The 22,483-nt window shown below is 37.9% G+C and overlaps 1 protein-coding gene across 2 annotated transcripts in view; it reads left to right on the top strand.

Annotated features, from left to right (window-relative positions):
* LOC136055291 (gamma-aminobutyric acid receptor subunit pi-like) overlaps nucleotides 1–18,983 on the top strand; it is a 35,456-nt gene extending 16,473 nt beyond the window's left edge. For both annotated transcript variants that reach the window (XM_065747022.1, XM_065747021.1), the window contains 5 exons: nucleotides 310–392; nucleotides 4,212–4,349; nucleotides 11,792–11,944; nucleotides 13,063–13,256; nucleotides 18,400–18,983. In XM_065747022.1, the coding sequence (XP_065603094.1) occupies nucleotides 310–392; nucleotides 4,212–4,349; nucleotides 11,792–11,944; nucleotides 13,063–13,256; nucleotides 18,400–18,711 (880 nt within the window). In that variant the 3' untranslated portion in view covers nucleotides 18,712–18,983. The remainder of the gene's footprint in view (nucleotides 1–309; nucleotides 393–4,211; nucleotides 4,350–11,791; nucleotides 11,945–13,062; nucleotides 13,257–18,399) is intronic.
* Nucleotides 18,984–22,483: the final 3,500 nt, after the last annotated feature.

Here is a 22,483-nt window from a genome sequence, read left to right as displayed (position 1 = left end):
TGGTCATATAGTTTTACAAATATGTGATATGGTTGACCAATATGATTAAAATCTTAAAATTAATACCACTCACTTTCACCCCTAGATACATGCAGAGCAAAAGGATCTAAACCAAACTGAGGAAATACAAAACTATAACAGATAAAGGGGTGTATAATCATCTCAGGGGAAAGGAAGCTACAGTGACTGATTTGTGTTATTTATTTCAGAACAACCTTGAAGTATTCAAGAAGGTTATGTGGCTCATTTTTGTTCTTACTGATGAACGGTTTTATCCCATTAATAATTAGGATTACTCTGTTTTTCAAGGATCACTACAACTGTTGCATGCAGCATGGACTTGACCAAATACCCAATGGATAAACAGACGTGTACCTTGCAACTGGAAAGCTGTAAGACAAGTTATTCTTAGTATTTATGTGGCATTAGTGAAATGTCTGCCATCATTTCCACAGACTGCTAGTTGTTAAGTATTACTGGATAGGCTGGAATATTCTTAAAAGACAAGTGTCAACACAAGAACTAATTAAAATAGGTATTTTCGCACACAGATAAACTTGTGAAGCTTCACTGAAAATAGCTTTACAGTATTGAAATACTAACGTTAAATAAAACCATAAGAGATGCTCCAAGGTTTGTTTTGCAGGAGATGCTGCAGTTATTCTGTCGGTCTCTAGGGGGGGTTCTTTGAGCAGGCATTTTCCAGCACAGTTAATAAGACTTTTTTTTTCCCTCACTTTTGTCTCCTTTCTCTTTCTTTTTTTTTAACCCGTAAGAGAAAAAAATTAGAATAAGGCTTATTTTTTAAGGCACAGAGTTCAGATTTCCTTAAATTACTGTCTTCATATTGGAAAAAAAAATAATTGCATGCAGAGTTCTGTTCTGAGAGGGGAATATACAGAATATGGAGATCATCCAGTGACTTAATTTTCTCTGTGCCTGTGCTGTGGGGGAAAAAAAATGTCATAAATGGAAGGGCCAGGACTAAATCTCCTTTTAAGGTTCTCATTGCATCACTGGATGTCCATGTATTTTTTTGTTAAAATGCAATCTCAAATACTCTAAATGTGGTTGCTTTGCAGATATCCATTGTGTATGCTTAAAGTTAATTCTGTTGTTTTTCATAATAAGACTCTACCAAAATGTTTTTTTTTGCATGTGATAATGCAGAGTGAGACCTTAGGGATGGTCTATGAGATGCAAAGAAAGTGCAAATATTTATTAGTATACATTCCAAATGTTCTTTCAGAAAGTTAAGTACTTGTTTTGTTCTTTAGGATTTCAGAACTGTGTGCTTGTCTTTGTGTTGGTAATGACCAATTATAAGGTGGCTTATGAATCAAAGGGAATCAACCCCCAAGCACAACAGTCCCTTTGGAATCAGCAGTTTTATTGAAATTGCTATTAAGCAGATCTTATCCACATAAGAATTTGTTTTTGTCTCCAATTTGTTTTCCTTTGTAAGAGTGTATTGGTGAGTCACAATATATGGCTTTACATTAAACACATTGCTTAATGAATCATATAATATTTAGTTCTAGAATGAAATATGTCCCACTGGAACATAGAGCTTTAAAGGAGACATGATTAAAAAAAAAAAATCAGATGGAGAATTCCCTGTGTATTAAAAATAAACGTTGTTCAGAATGATTCCATCTGCTTTTTCAAAGCTCACAGGCATCTGCTGTCCGAGGGGAAAACAGCAGTGTCATCACAAATGCTCCCATGTCATTTGTGTTAAATTTTGAGGAGAACAGCTAGAAACAGTGAGTGCAGAAGAAATGTCTTTATCCATGGCCCCTTTTTCTTTGATGCACTGTAATGTTTTCTTACAGATACTCTGGAAATAGTGCTTTATTCCTCATGAGATAAGTATGCCTCATGAGATAAGCTATGTCAATTAACAGGCAAATAATGAAGTCATCTTGGGTCACTACTTGAAAATACCATTATATAAAATTAAGAATGGTGAATGCAAGTGTAAATACATGTCCATACAAACACTCATAAAATACATAGCAAATATTTCATCTGAAACAAGGTGTGTTAGATGTTAAACACTTACTAATATAAAGACAAACATGCCATGATATTGTCAGGCAGTGGTTTTACACAATAAAACGTCCCTACTGGTCTTCACAACATGCTCCGTTGTTATTAGAAGACAAAACACAAAATGTGTTATATTTTCTACGCGATGAGACACTTCTGAGCCTGAAATTTCTATAGCTTTATAGCCTTTTCCCATTTTTGCAATGTTTCAGAAGGATGTGGGGCTCCAGTTAGTGCTTTGGGAGCATTTGTGTTCATGGCTGCACGGGAGGTAACACCACCAGTGGTCTGTTCTGGGTTGGGGGCTTTTTTCCTCCCTTCATTCCCCTCTCTCACAGGCCAGCTCAAATACATATTCATTTTTGGGCCTCTCTCTGAAACTTTATTTCCTTTTTGATCTCATCCTTTAGCATTTATGCAGTGAAGAGCCATGTGAAGGCACTTAACTTGTGCTTGACAATCAAGAGAAATTAAAATTAGCAACAAAATGGTAAAGAAACTCATTTGTATTAGGCATTATGAATGTTTAATCCCAAATTTACTATTTCCACAGTTAACCCTTTTGATAGTGGCTGTTCAAACCACATCAACAAAGCACAGGAATGAGACTTCTTGGGCTTGAGGAATTAGCAATAAAGAAAACTCAATGTGTTTTTTTTTTTTTAAAAGATATACGTAGAAGTTAAATAACATAGTTTAAGGATCTTGTCTATATAAACTCTTAAAACTTCTGCAGTTAGTCAGACATAAATCCCTTGAATAAAGAATGATGTTTCACAAAGGGAGCACTGTGCAGTTTAACTTGTCTGTCTATTGGGAAGACACTCCCCCAAGGTTTTCTTCACAAAGAGAGTTTTGGAATTAATATTTTGAAGGTATTCACATGTAGAGTGACAAAAACCTGCTAATTATTCAGTTAATGAAGGTACTTCTGAACAATAATGTTAAAGCAAAAGAACATTCATTTGCAGATATGCTTCTTATCACCTTACTTGTTTGACTGGTAACCAGCATAACATTTCCTTGAAGTTTCTGAACTACCTGTTTTTCCTGCAGAAAATGGCTGTAAGAAGTCAGTACCTTTCTATTGTATTAGAAGTATTAAAATGCTATTCTTTATTTCTGTGATTTTTGGACTTTGTTCTTTTTGCAGCTTGTATCCTTGTGCAATGTGTTGCATTATTGTTTTTGAGTGTAATTTGCTTACAATTGACTGGAGTCTAAAAATAATCATCTTCTTGTGGTTCTGTCCCCTAAGCTTAGCTATTTACTTGCACAATGTAAGTCTGTCAAATACAAAAATGATTGATCTAAGAAAGCTAAAGGAAAAGATGTTCAAATGCTCCCTGTTAACATGTAAATTACATTAACATAATCTTGAATTAATCATATACACAAGTCTGAAAATTGCCTGCCTTTTAATATAATGGGAAAAAGCTACAGAGGTATTTTCGCAATAATTGTGACGCATATTGACAAGTGTGTGTGGAAATACAGTTGCCTTCTGATAGATAATTTGTGTCCCATCTCAGTTCCTAATTACAGCTGAAGGTTAAGAGCAAATCTCCTGGGGTCCCTGAAGTGTATTGCTGTGTTGTGCCTTCTGAAACTTCAGCACCTAGGCTGGTGTCCTTGGGAAGGGGCTGAGCTCCTCAGTCAAGATACATCCCAAGTGATTAATTACCCAAGCCCAACTTCAGAGTGTGGCTCTGGAATATGGGTCTTCAGCCCTTTGGGTTCCTACTGATGGGAAGACCAAATACATTGTACTGACCAAGAAAGCATCTTGGGGTGCTACAAAGCGCACACCAAACTTTTAGCCAAATGCTGGCATTGCTGTAGTTGCTAAAATCTTTACAGCTTCATAGCTTTTGCTTTTTAAATATCGTGTGATACTAATCTCTTTCATTAGTTTATGATGTCTATACTAGAATAAAAGATACAAAAAGGACTGAATCCAAAAAAGACAGCTTTTATATGGTAAGACTTTGGGAATTTTGCCACCAACAAGGGTTAACATTCTGCCAAAAGCTGCATTGTTTATGTCTCATTGTTCTTTCAGGCAGATGAAGAAGAAACAGCTGAGCCATAACTGTGCTCAGCACAAATTAACTATTGTGTAAAAAAAAAAAATAAAAATGTCCTGTGTATCACTGCAGGGGGTTACAACATCAACGATGTCATGTTTTACTGGACTAGAGGAAACGATTCTGTTCGAGGTTTGGACACACTCCAGCTGGCACAGTATACAGTAGAAGACCACTTTACTTCAGTATCTGAAGCAGTGTATGAAACAGGTAAAAATTCCCTTGTGAAACCGTCTAGGGGCAGTTTGGAGTATGGCTTTGGATACAGTACAGCATGGAGGAGCTGAGGATGATGCTTACTTTTTTGGATGATGTTTTTAGTTTTCTATTTGATTCCGTTCTTGAAATTGCACACAGCTCTCTCGGATGTTGTCAGCAGAGACCTGGTACTGTAAAAGTTGAGGCTTTGAGAGCATTTTCTTGGAGAGCATTATTTTGGAGACCATGTGTTACCTATATAATAACAAACACATACATTACTCATTCTTTTTAATGCTGGGGAGGGTTCTTACAAGGGAAGAAGAGCCTGTAGGTTAGGCATTTAAATTTGAGGCCATTGACACTGCGTGCTCAGTTCAAGACAGAGTTCCTAGCCTTTCTGGAAATAACTACTCTGTTTTTGTTAGGAAAAACAAACTCCTCTTATCAGCCAAGGAAATCTCTGTGAATACACTGGGTGCTCTTATAACTGCAAGAAGTTAAGCTTCATTGCAAGTGCTTGTAGGAAGTGCTCTTTATCTTTGACTTCTGTTCAGCACGTGGGCAGCAGAGTGTGGATTGCTCATTCTGTTGTCTTTCTGCCCAAGGAAGAGTCAGAAGCATTTCCACAGACCTGCAGGACTTGGTCTCTTTTCCCTCTCTGAGATCTTGTAAGAGCTTTCTAAGGTTTCAAGGTTTCACAAACCTTCTTTCTGCTCCTCAAGTTACTATTAGGTTTATCATTGCTATTCACTGCGTATTTCAGTTTCCCTTCTGCCTAAACCAGTGTGCTAACTGCTAATTTCTGTGTGAGGACACACGCGTCCTCCAAAGCTGCACTTTTACCAGAGTGTCTGTTACTAATTCTGAATCACAGATACCGTTTCAGTATTCTGTGGTTGAATGTTTCTACTTAACAATAAAGGGCAGAGAAACTTCAGGCTCTGATTGTAGGCATTAGTTTGGACTGAAAGCCCAAGTTCTCTAAATGGATATAAAAGTGGAAATGAAATATGTAATAGCAGGCTACAGGATCACGAAGTATCTTTTTGCTTACATAACTGACATCTGCTTGCCTTCCTCCTCTTTACAGCTTTGGGTTGAGCAGTGTCAGGTTCCATCAGAGAAGAACAATCCTCTACTGCCCTTCTGCCCTGAAGGGTATTAGGACCTGTTCATCACAAAGGAAAGAGGGAAGGGAAACCTGCCTAATTCTTACCAACAGCTATTGTCTATATACCTGTATACCTGCTTGCTTATCTATTTACTTATGTGTCAGATTCCAGACTCTGTCATAAAGTTACATTATTTTTTGCTAGATGTAATAAGAATAGTCTCCAGTGACTACAGGCATAGTCACATAAAGGCATGCTCTTCTTTTCAGTAAATGATGCTGTCTTCTTCCCCCTCACATTGGAAGCAGTAACATGCATAAAGTCAAAATCCACTCTGATTTAATATGTTGCAATACTTGCAGCTGAATTTGATTAACATTTCCCACCTCTACTTGTTTCAGTTCTCCTGTTTAAGAAAGCCACGTTCTCAAGTGCTCTGCAGTGTTTTTAAATGAAATCCATAATCCTCTTCATTTTCTACCGTGTCTGTGGTAGAAGAGCTATTTTCTGTAGAATTCTTAGAAAAGCAGTGCTTACTTTAACCCATACTAAAAGAAAAATAGGTACAAATTGTGGATCTATGTAATCAATTTGGAAGGGTGAATTTATGCTTTGCATTTTCTTACTGTGATTAATAGATGCCTGGAAGTATTTTATAAAAAACAGTTGATTCACAAGGCTAATGGGAAAGATACTAGAGAAGAGCACTGTTGTATTTCCTAACAGCAAAAAAAGCAATCAAAATTTGGTACTCTGTGAACTTGAACGGACAGTACAACTGTTGTACAAGTGAAATATTTTACAGTGATGGAAAGCTCAAGTTTATGTACAACCATGGACAGAGCCAAGGTTAGAATACGGTCAGCAAAATTCCTTCATAAGCAACTTCACTATATTTAAGAAAGGGACTACGTGGATTAATCTTGTTTATAGAACACCATGTATCACATAGTAGTAATCATATTATAATAGTCACGTAATAGGAAGTCACTTTGTGCAATGTTGACTGGAGGGCTGGCTGAGGTTTTGTGCTGTTTTTGTCTTGATACAGAATAATTTAATTTTGGACGTAGGTAAATTCATTTCTAGAACCACTTCCTGCGTGTCTTTAACGATAATCCTTTTTCTTCAAACACTGATACTTATGCTCTTGGACTCCAAAACTGAGTAAGTGTTTTACTGGTGGCTGGCTTTTTATTTCAGTTGTCTAGCCAACACCACCTGCATCCTCAGAGTAACAAATAGTGATGTAAAAAGCTTGCATTTATTATTGGAAAAACATGAAAGCAATTAAGGACTGTTATAGTCTAGCTTTTTGTGTAAATAATGACAGAACTGAGGTTGGAATAGACTTTAACAATTCACTTAATCTGTTCTCATGTCCCAAGACAAGCTCATCTATATCAACAACGTACTTCCTGACAGATGTTTGTAGCAGTAAATTAGACAAACCTCTGAAGTGTCTACTCCTCAGCCTCTCTAGATTCTGGTGATTATTGCAAACGTATTTTCCTCGTGTCTAATCTTGATCTCCCTTGCTATATTTCAAACACATTATGCACTGCATTGTCTTCTGTGGATCAGAAAGACAAATTTTCAGCTGTTTTTCAGCAACCTTTCTCCATGTCTCAGACTGACATTTTCCCTCTTTTGGATTCACATAAACAATTTTCTAGATATCCTGTCTATGCTATTGTTCTTCCATAGACTTTCTCCTATCTTTGCTGATATGTGGCAATCAAAACTCAGTGTCCTGACATCCTCTGTAGAGGTGGGGAATTACTTCATGCATTTCATGAACTCTGCTCCTCTTAATCCACTTCAGTTAGACATTTGCTTTTCTTGCAGAAAATTCTTGTGCACTGCTGACCTTGTTCAACTTGTGATTTTGCTGTCTGAGGGCAAGACTTTGTACTTCTGTTGAATTGCATCTTCTTTTGTTGAGGCAGTTTTTGATATTTGTTGTTATAATTATGAACGCAAGTCCTGTTCTCCAATGTGCTGACTGTCCTCTCTGTTTACTGTTTCTAGTTATGCCATGGTGTGCTGTCCTGTTTGCAATTCTGGTCAATTCTGTGTACAGGATGGACCCACATGTATTATACTTTTCACAGCAAGCCATAGCTAATCAATCTTTATTAACGCTTATAATCAATGAAAGAAGCAAAGAGGGGTTTAATACCTCAGGGTAGTTGGCTACAGCTAATTTTTCCTCTGTGCTGACTGACAACCTCCCTTAGCCTTGTTCTCGCTGCTGCAATACCTCCAAGTCTTCAGAAGCAGCAAGGGCTGACAAGCTCAGTGTACTCAACCTAATGTGCAGTCCTCAATCTCTGTCCAGAGGCCAGGGAGAGTTTTTTCAGGCAGACCTCTCCACTTAAAAACCATGAAGTCAGCAAGGTTGTACATCCAAATGATACTGCTTTGTCAGAATGGAGGGATGGACAGAAGGATGAAGTCAGCCTCACATCCTTGAATACACAGATAATGAGGCATTTGCATTCCTGAAAGAGCCTGCAAAGGGAGCTGACGCTGCTGCTTCTCTGCAGTCTGTCTGCAGTATTTTTCACAGTCTTTCTCTCAAAACAGAGACGTTACCTTGCTCAATCTTTCTTACCCCTCTGCAGTTCTTATTAGTTAGCAACCAAACTTTTCTAGGATTTTCAATTCTTCTTTTTTGTGATACAGTACACTGAGTAATTTCTGTCATTCCCTTTATCAGTTCTTTTATAATCTGCAATTGCTCTCCAATTGTTACTTCTGATGTCATCTTTGCCATGGAGGCCTTAAAAGCAATCTCAGAACTGCTGTCAGTACAATGATATCTGGAGTCTGTCTGGTCAAACTCAACTAAGATTCAAGCAGTTGCATACTCAAATATCTGTTACCAAGTATGTACAGTTTACCTAGCTGAGTTGTTTGCTCAGGTAATCATTCTTTTTAAATGGGTTTTTCCACTTGAAAAATACAAAAGCTTTCCATGGTTTGCTCTTTTTCTCATAGTTCCGCAGTGCTTCACAGCATGTATTGAAGCTGCAAAACTATTTAGAAAGAAAGCAGTTATGGAAGATGCTTTGAAAATATTACAGCAATGTAAAAACAGATGGAAAGGCAGTGAATTGAGTGAGGATGCTAGGAAGAGGATTTTTTTGTTAACTTCTGGAAAAGTTCTTTATACTACGAGCAGAAATACAAACACATGGAAAACTTCCTGCGGCATAATTGTTTTTGTGAAGGTTTTTTTTAATAGGTAAACTAAAGAGGCAGATGTATCCACACACAAACACTTCATGAAAAGTGTTTGTTTTTTTCTTAGGAAATCTGAATTTTCAAACTCAATTTTTGTAAAGCATTTCTATGAAGATAAAACACATGTTGAGAAGCCTGTCCTGATCTTTCATTTCCTTTGGTTCATTACTGAAGGGCAAATAGGAAAAGAGTTTGTAAGATCCTGACTGTGAGGAACAGAAGGCTATGCTGAAAAACAGTGTTTTGTAGCTGAGAATTTTCTCTATCAAATAATATTATTGTGCTCTTTGAACCTGTTGTAGTTTATGTGGAAATAAATAGGAGGCATTACTTTTGTCATGGTTTTATGATTTTTGGTACTGGTATTCCACATCATAACATCATGTAGTGCATTTAGAGTTTAGACTTTTGATTGATACAGTATGCTAAGATCACTCCAAAGAAGTTGCATTACAGTGGCACAACTTAATTCTTGGGTGAAACTGGAGACATTGCTATTTTGTAATGTATTTGTTTGTCGTAGTCAAGCAAAAAAAAAAAAAGCATACTGAAAATTACCATATCAGCAAATAGTGAAGTCAGTAAAATTATGTCCTGTACTGTCCCCTTAAAAGATGCAAGCAGAGAAGAAAATGATACATTGGTAGGGTTATAGCAATGAGCTTGTGGGAGATGTACATCCCACGCTTTAGCTGGCACCCAAGGGGTGAGCATACATATTTAATGATAGGGAGGAATGTGCTCTTTGTGCCTGACTGCACACCCTGTGCAGGATACCAAAGTGCTTCTTACATAAAGAGTGATGTGGAGCTTTCTTTTGCTGGAGTAGAATTCATTTAAAAAGTCCATAGGAACCAACTGTGGGAGGATGCTCCCATCCCATGACACCTGAAGTCTGGAAACGAGGACACTGTAGATCACAAGTTCTTCCTTCAGGCTCCTCTGCTGTGACTTTCTGCTGGCAGAGGGAGCAGAAAGAGCAGGGGTGCAGCATTCAGCTGTTAGATTTTTGATTAATTACAAAATGGATGGTCTAGAATGATAAAGATGCCCATTTATGTAAGCCAAATTTCAAAGGCAAGTTGGATGAATACAAACTGTCTTCTCTTGCATTCAGAAGGTTCTGCCTTAGATCTATACTTATTCAACTAATGGGGAAAAAATGTCATGCTGGTATAATTATTATGGTCTGAAACTGAAATAGTCAGCTGGAACCACACGAAATTCTCAAAGGATGGAAAATCCTTCCATTTTCTAGGGTGCTCTTCTTTAAAGCAGTAGAGAGAGCTGAAATGCATAGAGGGACTGCAGTTTGATATCTAGATATATATTTCATCTCAGCAAAAGCTACTGTCTATTTTTTTTCTTCTGTTCTTTAGTGTGTTCTTTAGTGAATTCTATAAAGCCAAAGTAACTCAGCTTAACCTTCTTTCACTCTGGGTTAACATATGTGAAATCACCTCACCTCTCTGTGGGTTAAGAGTAGGTGTGCTGACAGCCATTCGAGTTCAACATGTATTTTACATGTATTTTACAATCTATTGAATACAGTAATGTTATACTTTAAGTGCTAAAGCTCTGTCTCTGTGGCAGAATTAGCTGTCTGCACAGATTATTTCTGTCAGATTATCAAATTTAAATTGGAGCAATCACACACTGAGGTGACATCTGTTATGGACCAAAAACTTGAATAAAAAAGTGAATTCTCATTTTAATGCAAGGATTTTGTTCTCAGTGAGAGTAAAGCAAGGGGCAGGCTTGACACTTTTCAGGAGTTAGCCTGACCTGCACTTGAGTTAACCACAGTGAAGGCAGGATTAGAATTGCATGCACCTTTTTCATTTTTGATTTATGACACCATAGGCTTGGATATACAAGTCAATGTGGATGAGATAAGGTTGTTATTCGTTGTTAGTATCTCATATGTAAAACTCTGTTTACTTTTAAACATGATAACTTCTGATACATGTGGAGAGTTGAGGAATCATTATTTTGTCATATTGTTCATATTTTAGCATGGTTAGTATGCATTATATGCTTTTTCTTTCTGCCTTCTTCAGTTTATTTTGGAAGGAGCTTATATGAATCCTGTATATAGGTTGCTTCAAAATTTCCACTATAAAAGCTCTCCTGAGCTCTTTTGAGAAATGCTGACACCATTATTATCATCTCCATAGTGTGTCTTTGGATTCTGGCAAGTAGAAAGCCTTAAGGTTAAAGAACTGCCTTCTCTTTGTTCTCAGAAAAGCCACTCAGCTGTAAGCTATTGCATCTCTATTTCTCTTTGTTCACATTGCTTCAGAAGTTTATGGAATCATGAAAAATAACACTGAAGAACACAAGAACATTCTAAAGGCTTGTCCACACTTGAAAATTATGGCAAAATGGCAAAGGCTGACTTTAAAGTTTAATATTTTAAACTAACTTCCCACAGGCACAGTTTTATACTAAGGTAAATAGAGTTGCTGGGTGATAATGAGGAGAGGATATTGCTGTATGACCACTCAGTATTGCTTGTTTCAGAGTTTTCCCCTAAGTTTTAAACTTCATAACTTTTGATTGCTTTACTTTTATGTACTGTACACTTCAAATCAATTTTGGTACATTAAATGGATGTCTTGGTAAAAATCACAGTACTGATAGAGATATACTAACTTAATGTCCCTTTTTCACATAAATATGATGAGAATGGTATAAACAATCATTGTATCTTCTGCTCCACGTGCAGAGATAAAGTCTGCTGTCCATCTTTGTATCGTTTTCTTTCATCAGCCAGAATGTTGAACTCAGCATGCTGAACTTACAAAGAAGAAACCTAAATACAGTGTATTTATACCTTCAGAAGGGGAATGAACTGCCTACCAAAGGATATTTAATCCAATAGTGAAATTGCAAAGACAATATGGTAGAAAGCTGAAGTCAGGTTAAGGTTAGAAATTAGACATACCATTTTTACGTGGTTTTAATCCATGTGATGGATTATTTGTTGTATGATGCATATCTTGATCTGTACAGAACTCGTACAGGTTGTTAATTAGAAAATCTGTGAGTTGCTCCTTCACAATATTTTTTTTCCTGCTCTTTTCACAGGGCGCTACCCTAAATTAGTGTTTCACTTTGAGCTCAAGAGAAACATCTTGTATTTCATACTAGAGACATACGTACCATCAATTCTTCTGGTTGTGCTCTCCTGGGTATCATTTTGGATAAGTCAGTCATCAGTTCCAGCCAGAATCTGCATAGGTGAGAAGCTGATGAAACAAAACCAAACCTCTTGTTCAGAGCATGAGAGGTAATGGCTTTAAGTTGTGTCGGGGGATATTCAGGTTTAGTATTGGGAAAAGTTTATTCTCAAAATAAAGAGCTGGAACAGGCTGCCCAAGGAGGTGGTGGAGTCACTACCCCTGGAGGTGTTCAAGATGTGATACTGAGGATATTGTCATACTGATGGGTAGATGTGGTACTGGGGGACGTGGTTTGGTGACTTCTGTAGGGATGGATTGGTGGTTGGACTACATGGTCTTCAGAGGTTTTTTCCAACCTGTGAAACAGGAGTTGGATCATTAAGATGCTTTCTTTATTGCAAGTACATAGAAATATTTGCACCTTTTGGAATTTGATGCTGAGTTTCATGGAACTATTTTTCCAGTTTGCCTTCTGCAACATGTCATACAGATTCCCCTGGAAGCCTTGTTAATCTGTAACAGAGCAGGATACCTGGAGGCAGGGAAGGCTGCTGGAAGCAGAGGAAAACCCCATCATTTTGGAAATAATTTCAAAATATTCAAATGCATGTCATACATAGACAGACTTATGAGTTTTTTTGTGAGGGTGAATGATATACACCAATTAATGCAAGAATAGTACAACAATTATGAGATTAAATATAGTTAACTGCAAGGAAAGGAGATTTTGCATGGGGGAAGTGCTGATCAGTTCTGATCAGGCTGCAGATGGGGTTAGGAAAACACTTCCATAGGGTAGCAAAGAAATCTCACATTAAATGAGGCTGGTGGAGAAGTAGACTGAACAAGATGATATTTGAATGTTTTAATGGAAGTATTTGCATAGTATTGCAATGATGTGTTAATAATAAATATACTTTCTGTGACATGAAAATCCCTCCCATTCTAATTTCCCATCTTTTCAACTTTCCAAACATTTTTCTTCAGTATTCTTAAGCATTTAACTTCAGGATCACAAGTGTATTTAAAGTCTTTCCAAAACATGGCACGTGAAATGCTGTGGCATATTAGGAGTTTATGAAACTCAGGAAAGACTATCCTGTAGCTTACCAAATGCAATGGAGGGCCTCATTGGTATCTTTGTTTTATCAGAATTTATATTTCTGCGTTCCACAGGTGTTACCACAGTCCTCACTATGACAACGCTGATGATGGGAGCCAGGACTTCACTCCCAAATGCTAACTGCTTTATTAAGGCAATTGATGTGTACCTTGGCATCTGTTTCAGTTTCATCTTTGGAGCATTGTTAGAGTATGCTGTGGCACATTTCTGCACTCTGCATCGACCCAATTCAAAGGAAATTCCAAAGGTATTTTAACTCTTTTATTACAAAGTAGAATTCAATTACAACCACTAAAAAGAATGAGTTACCTTACTTAGCTCTAGTAGTAAATGTGTGCAAGGAATTTTATATTTTAATGCAAGGCCAGTGATATCTAAATAACCTCAAGTAAAAAGGATTTGTATTTCTGGAACTTTTTGAAAGAGATCAAGCAAAATGAAACACCAGTGTGATACATGTACAGGCAGTCACCTTCTCTCTGGCATACACCTACTCACTGTTAAAAAATTGGACCATGTAAGGTGGATTGATTTTTTTTTTTTTTTTTTTACTGCAGTACAGGAAAAAAAAAAAACAAAAACCAAAGAATACAAGCATTAAACGAGTACCACTTACTAAACCTAATGCTCACGTATGGAATGTGAGTCAGCTTACAAGCTTCATGCCTCAGTTCCTTGTAGCCTTCCACCTACATCTTCTATCTCAGCAGGTGCAGACTGTGATTCACTTTCTGTTTTGCGTCATTATTATAGCAGTGCTCTCTATTGCTCTAGCGAGCTTCCTGGAACTCTGAAATGTTGTAAAGTATACTTTAATTAAGGATCAAATCAACATAGGTATTTTTGAGTCTGATGGTTGTCACCTTGCTGAAATAATCAGGACAGGTTCATGAAAAATTTTTGTCATATTCTCCATCTTCAGTGTTTGACAGTGGAAAAAAAAATAATGAGAAAGTTAGAAGCTGGTTGTCTTAAATCTTTACATTATAGAACAGAGACTAATATGCATGATAAAAAATAAAATCTTAAACAGAAAGTCTATGCCTTACACGATAAAACACAGAAAATGAGATTATGACAAAAAATGCAGGAAGATGTTTTGTTGAGTACTGTAAAGTTAAATGGTCAGAAAAAGAAAGATTGCTAACAATTTATGACAAACTGGAGCATCGCAAATGGCTCAACTAAGCTCCTCATTAGGTTCAAGAAACAGGATAATGACTTCTAGTACTGAATCTTAAAAACAATAAAGGCAAACCAGAATGTATTTTTTTTTGTCTAGATAGTTCAACAACTAATGTAGGATTTTAGCTGTGTGAATGTCAGATGAGTTGTGTAAATGCACTGAACTACGTTTGAGAAAAAGTGCTAGGAGATCTAGGTGTGTTTAGGTTTGAAAAAGAGGCATAAAGTCCCCATTGGTTTTAAAAGGCATATTCTAACTGGGAAATGCCTGCAAAAGAGCAAATACTGGTTATGATTGAGGTTTTGATTGGAAAGCCTAAAAATCATTTTTCTGGCAAGGCAGCATCAGTAACAATTCCCTCTGAGCATATCCATCTTGTGAAGTAAGTGGCTGTCATTTGCTCTTTGAGTGGAAGAAAAGAAAGCTTATTGGAGGTTTGAGTAAGAAAGCCAAGTGTTTCAGTGCTGCTCAGATGATTAAGCATCTTTGGATCTGTGAAGGGCGTTAATGACTGCCCTTGCCTTCACCTCCCTGAGTCAGCATCTCTTTCTTATTGGATTCAGGTGCTAGTGCTTACAGGTAGAGCGGGCATGAGAAAAAACGAACTTGAAATGTTTGCAGGAGTTGGTTGGAGATACAGCCCTCGAACAAGCAAGGAAGAAAGACTTAAGGTGCATTTCTGTGATGGACTTAATTACTGAAAGGGTTGATGTGTTGCTTCAGGAATGTTTACTGCCTTTTCTTCTTCAGGAGTGAGCAAATCCAACTCACTTCTTGCCCACAGAAACACAAACATAGGGAAGGGGTAGCTGCTGAGTCCCGGATCAACTCAAAGCCTTGGAATAAGGAAAATGCCTGCTGTCTTTTTTTTTATACTGTGGCCAGGGTACACTCACTGCTTACTAAGCAGGGTGCTACTGAGAGCACACCTGGCTTGTATTTCTCATTTCTCATTGTGAAAACAAAATATCACAAGGGTTAAAATGTCATGTCACTGTCTAGCAGGTGCTTAATGAATGTTTGTGATTATTGGCATCACAAATGTGCTCTCCTCATTATCACATGCTCTTGTGGACATAGGGTAATTAGAAATCTCCCTTTCCAGTTTGCTATTCTAATACAAGCCAATACCATGTTTGCACTCAGAATTATATAAATATGTTTAAGAGGTGAATTGAAAATATAACCGTCTGCCTTGCATGGGAATTAGTTGTGCTGTTTTCTGCTTTGCTTTTTAAGACAGTTGGGCACTGACATATGAAGTTCTTTTGAGACTGTCAGGATCTGTAGTCTGTAGCAAAAACTGGAGAAACAGCTCATCATATCCACACTCTTGCAATGTTCATGTTATGTGAACTGGTACCTGCAGAAACAGCTTGAAAGCCAATGGCAAAAGCACAGGAACCACCTGCTCTGAGGAAAGTCAGGCAGATTGTGTCATTCGCATCAACTGCATGGCAGATTGCCTGAATGGGGAGGCTGCCTCTCCAGAACCTTGAGTTTCTCCTCTTTCATACAAAGGAGTGCCCTCCTATAAAACAGAGAAATCATCCTTAGACTTCGTCTGTCTTTCCCCATTGTGTTTTCCTCTGGGGCAGAAAGGGAAAAGGGTTGAAAACTGAAGATTACATAGGTAGTGCTATGCATTTCTGGCATTCCTGTGCTTGCATCTTGTGGTCTGGAGTGACACGGAAGAAGCTGCAGGTGTGCGACACTCCTGGTTGAGATATTATTAATCTTGAGCACCTCAATTCTGCTGGCTGTTAGATGTCAACAAAACTTCAGCACACCCCAGAGAGGCAGATGATGTACAGTACCTTTTCAGGATGCTCTCAATTTTGTATTGCAGTAGAGCCCTTCATAATGCTAGCTGCCATTTCCTTATTGACATCTGGAAAGCAGAGAAGTAGGGGAAGTAACATTTAAAATTAGAGCCACTGTTTTGTGTTTTAATGTGAAACATCTTAATCTATCTTTGCATTTGGTTCTCCATAGCAACCTGGAAAGGTCCCTTGATAGTCCCAGGTTATAAGACTGTAGTTCTTATGTGCTAGTGGTTGTGACTGTCCTTTCAATTAGCTGTCCCCTTTATAAGCCATGTGATACATAACTTTTGCTGTTAATACATCTCCATTCTGAGAGAGCCCTGCTGTGGCACACCGTGAGGGGAATTGAGTACATATGCACCACTTCTATAAATGTCTCCTGGAGAGTAGAAGGAGTTCAGAACAGTCTAATAAAGCATCAGCCTCCTGTGAATTGTTTGCATGCTGTTGTGTAAAAAGAAAAATGGTACGTATGCAATGTCCTTTCATGCTCTGCGGTACAACTAATTCTGTACTGACTTTTAGCCAGCCCTACCTGAGAGATGAAGAGGCAGACTGAAGAATGCCCTGCATCCTGCCACTTTTGAAGTCTAGATGTTGTTTTTTCTATTTTTCCCTTTCTAAAATGTGAGAACACGTGAGAGGAAAAAAAAATCAGGATCCTTTTGACAGGTTTCTGTATTTTGCTCACTGCTGAAGTGCTGGGTGCCCTGGGTTGGCAGGAGCACATAGTTTGAGGTGCCCAGCACTGTTCCCTGCTGCTCTGCTGGGCTGATGGGTAGCAGAATAGAGTATTTCTATCAGCCAGGTCACACACAAAGCTCTGAATTTGAGGTGTAGTTTGGATTGTTTAGGGTTCAGGCTGGAGATTTGTGGATTGATCCTCTGTGTGCTTTATAAACATCTTTTCCTCCTATCCTTCAGATTCCGAAGACTCACATAGCTGCAGCAGGCTAGTTGTGGGGTGAGCAAGTTTTTGTAGTCAGAGTATTTTCAGGATGACGCATTGTGATGAGCTACACTTATCTCTCCTTAATAAAGTATACTGGATTTTTTTTGCCAAATAGAAAATGAATAGCAGTAATAATCTTTTTCTAGCTCCATCTGTTCTGTTTCACTGATTCACAGGACGGTGTCTAGACTCCACTTTAATTTTCAAGGGCATTACTATTTTTTAGATGGAAAAAGACCCCAGAAGCATGCCATACCCTGGACAGAAGAGCAATTCTGCACTGGCATGCAGATGTGTCAGGTGGCTTAATGAGCTCTGTGTTCTTAAAAGCTGCATTTTTTTCTAAATGGGCTTTTTGTGTGGCTGTACCTAGGAACTTCTGTGAAGTTTGTCCTTATCAAATCTAGTTCTTCTCATGCAAATGGAAGAAGCAGATTGCTCAGAGAGAAGTGATTCAGCATTCTACATTTCACAAATAAATTTTTGGCCTTTTCCTGCTTCTGTGCTACTCCTTGACCTGGAAGGTGATAAAAGCATCAGAAGGAAACATAAAGTTTCTTAGTAGGTATAGAATGGCCCAAATAAGGACAATTCCCTTTTCAAACTGTTCAGAGTTGAATTTAGTCTAGATACACATCTGGAGCCAAACTCTGGGGCTTAGATCTACTGGTATCTGCAATATCCCAAGCTGGAGCAATACCCCAGAACTTTCATGGAAGTTTGTTTACAGCTGAAGCTCCAGCTGATGTCTAATCCCGTGTCCTCTGAGTCAGTGGCAGAAAATGCACAGACTTCAAAGGGTGAAGATTTCATACATGAACTCCATGGCTCTGAGCCACTTCTAATCAAAGAAACAAAACCCACCAGAACACCAGACGGCTTATACAGCATTCTCCAAAGAGTTGTCTTGCTGCAGTGAAGCACATGAAAATGTGCTTAACCTTAGTATAACTTTGAACATAAAATGTAAGTTTCAGGACTTGAAACGAAGTACAAATTGTTTTGTACAGAAATAGTTGTGGAGCTGTACCTTGTTTATGAGTTTTATTTTTATTTTTGCATTGTTTTGTTGTTTTAACTGATTCAATTTTCATTTTGGAGTACAAATGACAACTTGTTTTTATGGATTTGCTGCGGTGTTAAGTAAAGCTTAGTGGGCCATATCTGAACACAGCCAGCTTTGCATTGTGGTCCTATGAAAGTTTTTGCGGCTAGCTGTCATGTAAGTTGGTGTGTTTCTCCAGTATATGGAGGCTTTGAAAGCTGAAAGACACTGTCTGTACCTGTGCTTGCTCATCCTTGGAATCAATGAGTAAGTCACAGGAAGAGCTGTAGGAAAAATCCTATTATTTGCTTCAACCCTAAAGTAAATAGGGCAATGAAACATGAACTTATGTTCCTGCTGTGCTGTTTTGTTTTCTGTCAGGATGAGGATGAAGGGGCTGAAGAAGAAAGGAATGGAGTTCTGGCAGCAGTTGCCAACAGTTGCAGTGCTTCTGACAACACAAACAAAATTGATTCAGACAAGGGCAGCAAAACCAGCATCAGTGGCAAAAAGGAGAGAAATAAGCACAGTGGGTGTAGCTCACCGATGTCTGTAATGAAAAGTCTTTTCTGTATCTTTGATTGCTTCCATGTTAAAAATCCTTACCACATAGACAACTATGCCAGATTTTCTTTCCCGTTATCATTCATCATAATTAATGTATTTTATTGGGTATATTATTTGTATTTCTAAGTCTTTTAAGGTGTAAAGCTGTCACAGTTCAACATTTAGGAAGGAGATACGGTTGGTGAAGTTGCAGAAGAAGGAGAAAGCTGCCTTAGGGAAAGAGGATATGAGAGGACATGCTCTGTTCAAGCATTTATGCCAAGTGCTGTTAACTCTCTTTTCTGCTATTAAATGACTGTCATCTGAAATTGACTTTCCTTTTAGCATGCATGTCCCATATTATACTATTTGTCTATGACCACTAAGTCCTTTTGTGAATATTTTAATGGTCAACTTTGTAAAATAAAAGTTATACTGTTTGTTTCCTAACTGTATTAAATATATTAAAAATAAAGACAATGAAGTGTTGTTTTCCTGCTATACTTTTAGTATTCAATTCTCTTTAGCTCTGTCAGTAATGTGTAGTTTTTCCAGATTATATAAGAAAATTTGTAATTGCAGATTAAAGTATTTTTGCTTCCTTGTAAGAAACATTTTTGAAAGAGTGGGCTGCCAACAGCAACTTAACAAAATGTGCAGCTTTATAAGGTCGCATATGTAGCAAGATCCATTCCTAAGTCTTTATACAGATATACAGACCTCCTTTATGTGTCAGTAACTTGTCTGAATAGGTGCATGGCAGAATATAGAAATGGACTGGTGGCAAAAATGATTATATCCAAACAGGTTTATTTCCCAAGTTAGGGCACAGGTGTTGGCCAGTACTTAATAGAATATGGCCATTCATGCAGTACTTTCCCTAGTCACAACTGCCTGGGTAGCTATTTTATGTCGCAAATAATATGATATGCTTCAATAACAGCAAATTTTTCTCAAGTCACTTGCCATTAAACATTTTGCATAAAGATGAAAGGGTGTATTTCTTAAACTGACAAGAAAACCTGTGGATACACAATAATTCATGACAAGGAGAGGGAAGGTTCTACATAGATAAAAGTGTGAGTTTGATTTGCCTTCTCTTACAGCAAAATCTATAAAAGTATATAATCACTGAACACTGTCAGACAAATAGTAGATTTTAAACTCTTCAAATCAAGAAACGTATCTGCTGTTTGTGGAAATGTCGTATTTTGAGGCCATATGAGGTAAATGTGCAAGTGGGGATGTGAGGTAGGGGAAAGGGGTGGCAGTGCCAACTGGCGATGCCTCTTCATGTAGTTTATTTACTTAGCAGAAGGTGTGTTGCTTTCTGTGTACCAAAAGGCTGCCCAGTGGATCAATTTCCTTCCTCTATGGGATACCTGCAGGCCCAGTCTTTTGCCTTAGCAGTTGTTTCACAGGTGTTTAAGCATTACAGATGCTAAGAAAACATGTTTGACCTTAATAAGCTTTTTGGTCTTTCCTAACAAAAAGTAAATCTCTTCTGAAAATACAATCCTTTGCAGCGCTATTTCTTTTGGTATCATAATGAACTTTTTGGGGATATAGGCATCTGAAGGTATTAGCCCTTGCTAAACTTTCACCTTCTCAATTATTTTGTGTCATTCTCTTAGCCATTGATATCACAGGTGAATATAGCATGCAGCCTGCTTAGTAGGTTGCTGGTTGGGATGTTAGGAAGCTATCTGAACTATTCCACCTAAATTAAAAGGGAAATTGTGAAAAAGATAACATTTTACAACTGTTGTTTGCTAACCCTATCATAAGCCAAAAAGGCATTTTAAATAAATATCAGAATATTTACTTCTAAACGTTTCTAAGCAACTTAATGCCCCATTTGAACACTCCAGTCAACACATATGGCAGCAGAAGTTAAGGGCATCCATCTGTTTATTCGAGTCCCTATTTTCAGTATCACAGTCGCCTTCGTTATCAGTGCAGCAGTAACCTACATAGCTCTGCTTCTTTTGTTGTAAGCCTTCTCATTTGTGGTAATTATTTTAAGAGGGCTATTAGGTTTTTCAACTTGGGAAAATATATTAAAGAAAGTCTCATGTTTTCACCCTACAGTTCAAAAGTAAATAAAAGATAAGATCAGCGATTAAAGAAAAAACACATCACAGTAAAGCCAGGGACGAAGAAAAAACAGATGTAGCCCTTCTGTTTTCTACTAATGACTCTTGAAGAGAGGCTACTGAAGGGCTGACACTGCTGGTACAATTCACTTCATGCAGCAGTAGATGGAGCTAATTAACTACTCTTCATGATTGAATGAGCAAATGTAAATGGCAAGTTCTAGTGAAGGAGGACTCCAGAGGGAAGTTATTACAAGCTGACATTTGTACTATGGTAACTAGGTCATGTTTACAGTGACAGATTAATTAAAATCAGACAAAACAACATTGTCAGGTGGGCTGTTGAGGACTTATTGCTGTTTTTTTTGCATTAAAGGTCAGGCTTTTCAAGAATAGGCTGCTGTTTCCATCATTTTAACCACCTAAATCATTATCATATTCTGCCAGTCTACAGAGTAACATCATGACCTCAGTATCTTGTGTTTGATGCCCTTGTGTCCAGATTTTCTCCTGCAGGTTATAATGTTTCAATCTAAGTATCATAGCATCTGTGTATTTCAAGAGAGGCAGAGTAGCAACAGTACCAATAGTTTTCCCGTAAGTATTTATAAATCCTAGATAAACATTCCCAGGCAATTCGCTGCTGCACTGCTAACAGGATGGCCTCTGCAGGGACCTCTGGGTCTTGACAGCACTTACAAGCTGATAGGCTTGATATGATTTCAAAGTCTGTAATGGAGTTGCCATTACTTATTGTATAACTTCATAATTAAAACCAGTGGTCCACATGAATCATATTGCCAATTTTAGCTCTTTATCAGACTCCATCAGGAGGTGTCTTTTTTTTTTTTCTTCACAATCCCATGGAAGCCAAACTTTCCATCCTCAGAGAGAGAAGAAAAAAGGGGCATTTGAGGACGCTTTGATCTCCTGATGTAACAGGCTTCTGACATTTTTTCAAACAGGAATGGAACCTATTTTCCCATTCAAATGCAGCCAAAACTTCAGAAGACAAAGAACTATAGGACTTTAGCACCATTACATGTGCACACAACCACGCCTTTTCAAGCTCTGTTTTGCATTTACATTTAATTCAGATTTAACAGCTGGATGACTTCATCTGTACTTCATCTGTACAGCTGTATTGCACAAGCAGCTGTACTGCTGTTGCTTCTCTTGCTATAGCAGGTAACCAGGAACCAGGACAGGGGGAAATTTGAAACCAGTATGATATGATTGCTTAGAAAGCGGAGAAATGTCTCTGTTTTAAAGGAATGTCAGGAATGGAACCAGAATCTCAAATCAGTAGCTCTAGCTGAAGCTTAACTGTCTTGGCAGAAGGTGAAAAACAAAAACTTTCTTCCAAAGAAAAACAAAGCCAGAAAAACAAAAACAAAAACCCTGAATGAAAATTTCTAATAGATTTCAAACTTGAAAAATTGACATTCTCATCTTGTTTGCCCCTAACCCTGATGCTGATGTTAATGATGTTGCTATAAGCAGCATTCATTGTATTTCAGAAACAGCACCACACTCGTGGTATTTGACAGCATGGGGAAAGATGGTGTTATATCCATTGATACGCCTTTGGAAGTTGCAAAAGAAGAGACAATCTCCTCTTTTTCCCATTGTTAAAAGAACCATCTCCTTGCTGAGGACCCCGTTTTTTTCCAATAAGAGTGGCCACATGACCAAATGTTCTGTGTTTTGTCCACCCCTCTGCTCACTATCTCTCCTTATCTGTTCTTTTGGCCATGAAAGAGGGAATGAACAGGAATCATTTAACAGTGCATTAGTCTCCTCTGAGGGATCCTTTTGTACAT

The sequence above is a fragment of the Cyrtonyx montezumae genome, unplaced genomic scaffold (assembly GCF_038088225.1).
Source record: "Cyrtonyx montezumae isolate F1298 unplaced genomic scaffold, pur_monq_1.0 scaffold_4, whole genome shotgun sequence".
Lineage (NCBI taxonomy): Eukaryota > Metazoa > Chordata > Aves > Galliformes > Odontophoridae > Cyrtonyx > Cyrtonyx montezumae.
The sequence above is the reverse complement of the archived record's forward strand: the minus strand, read 5'-3'. Positions and strand labels throughout refer to the sequence as shown.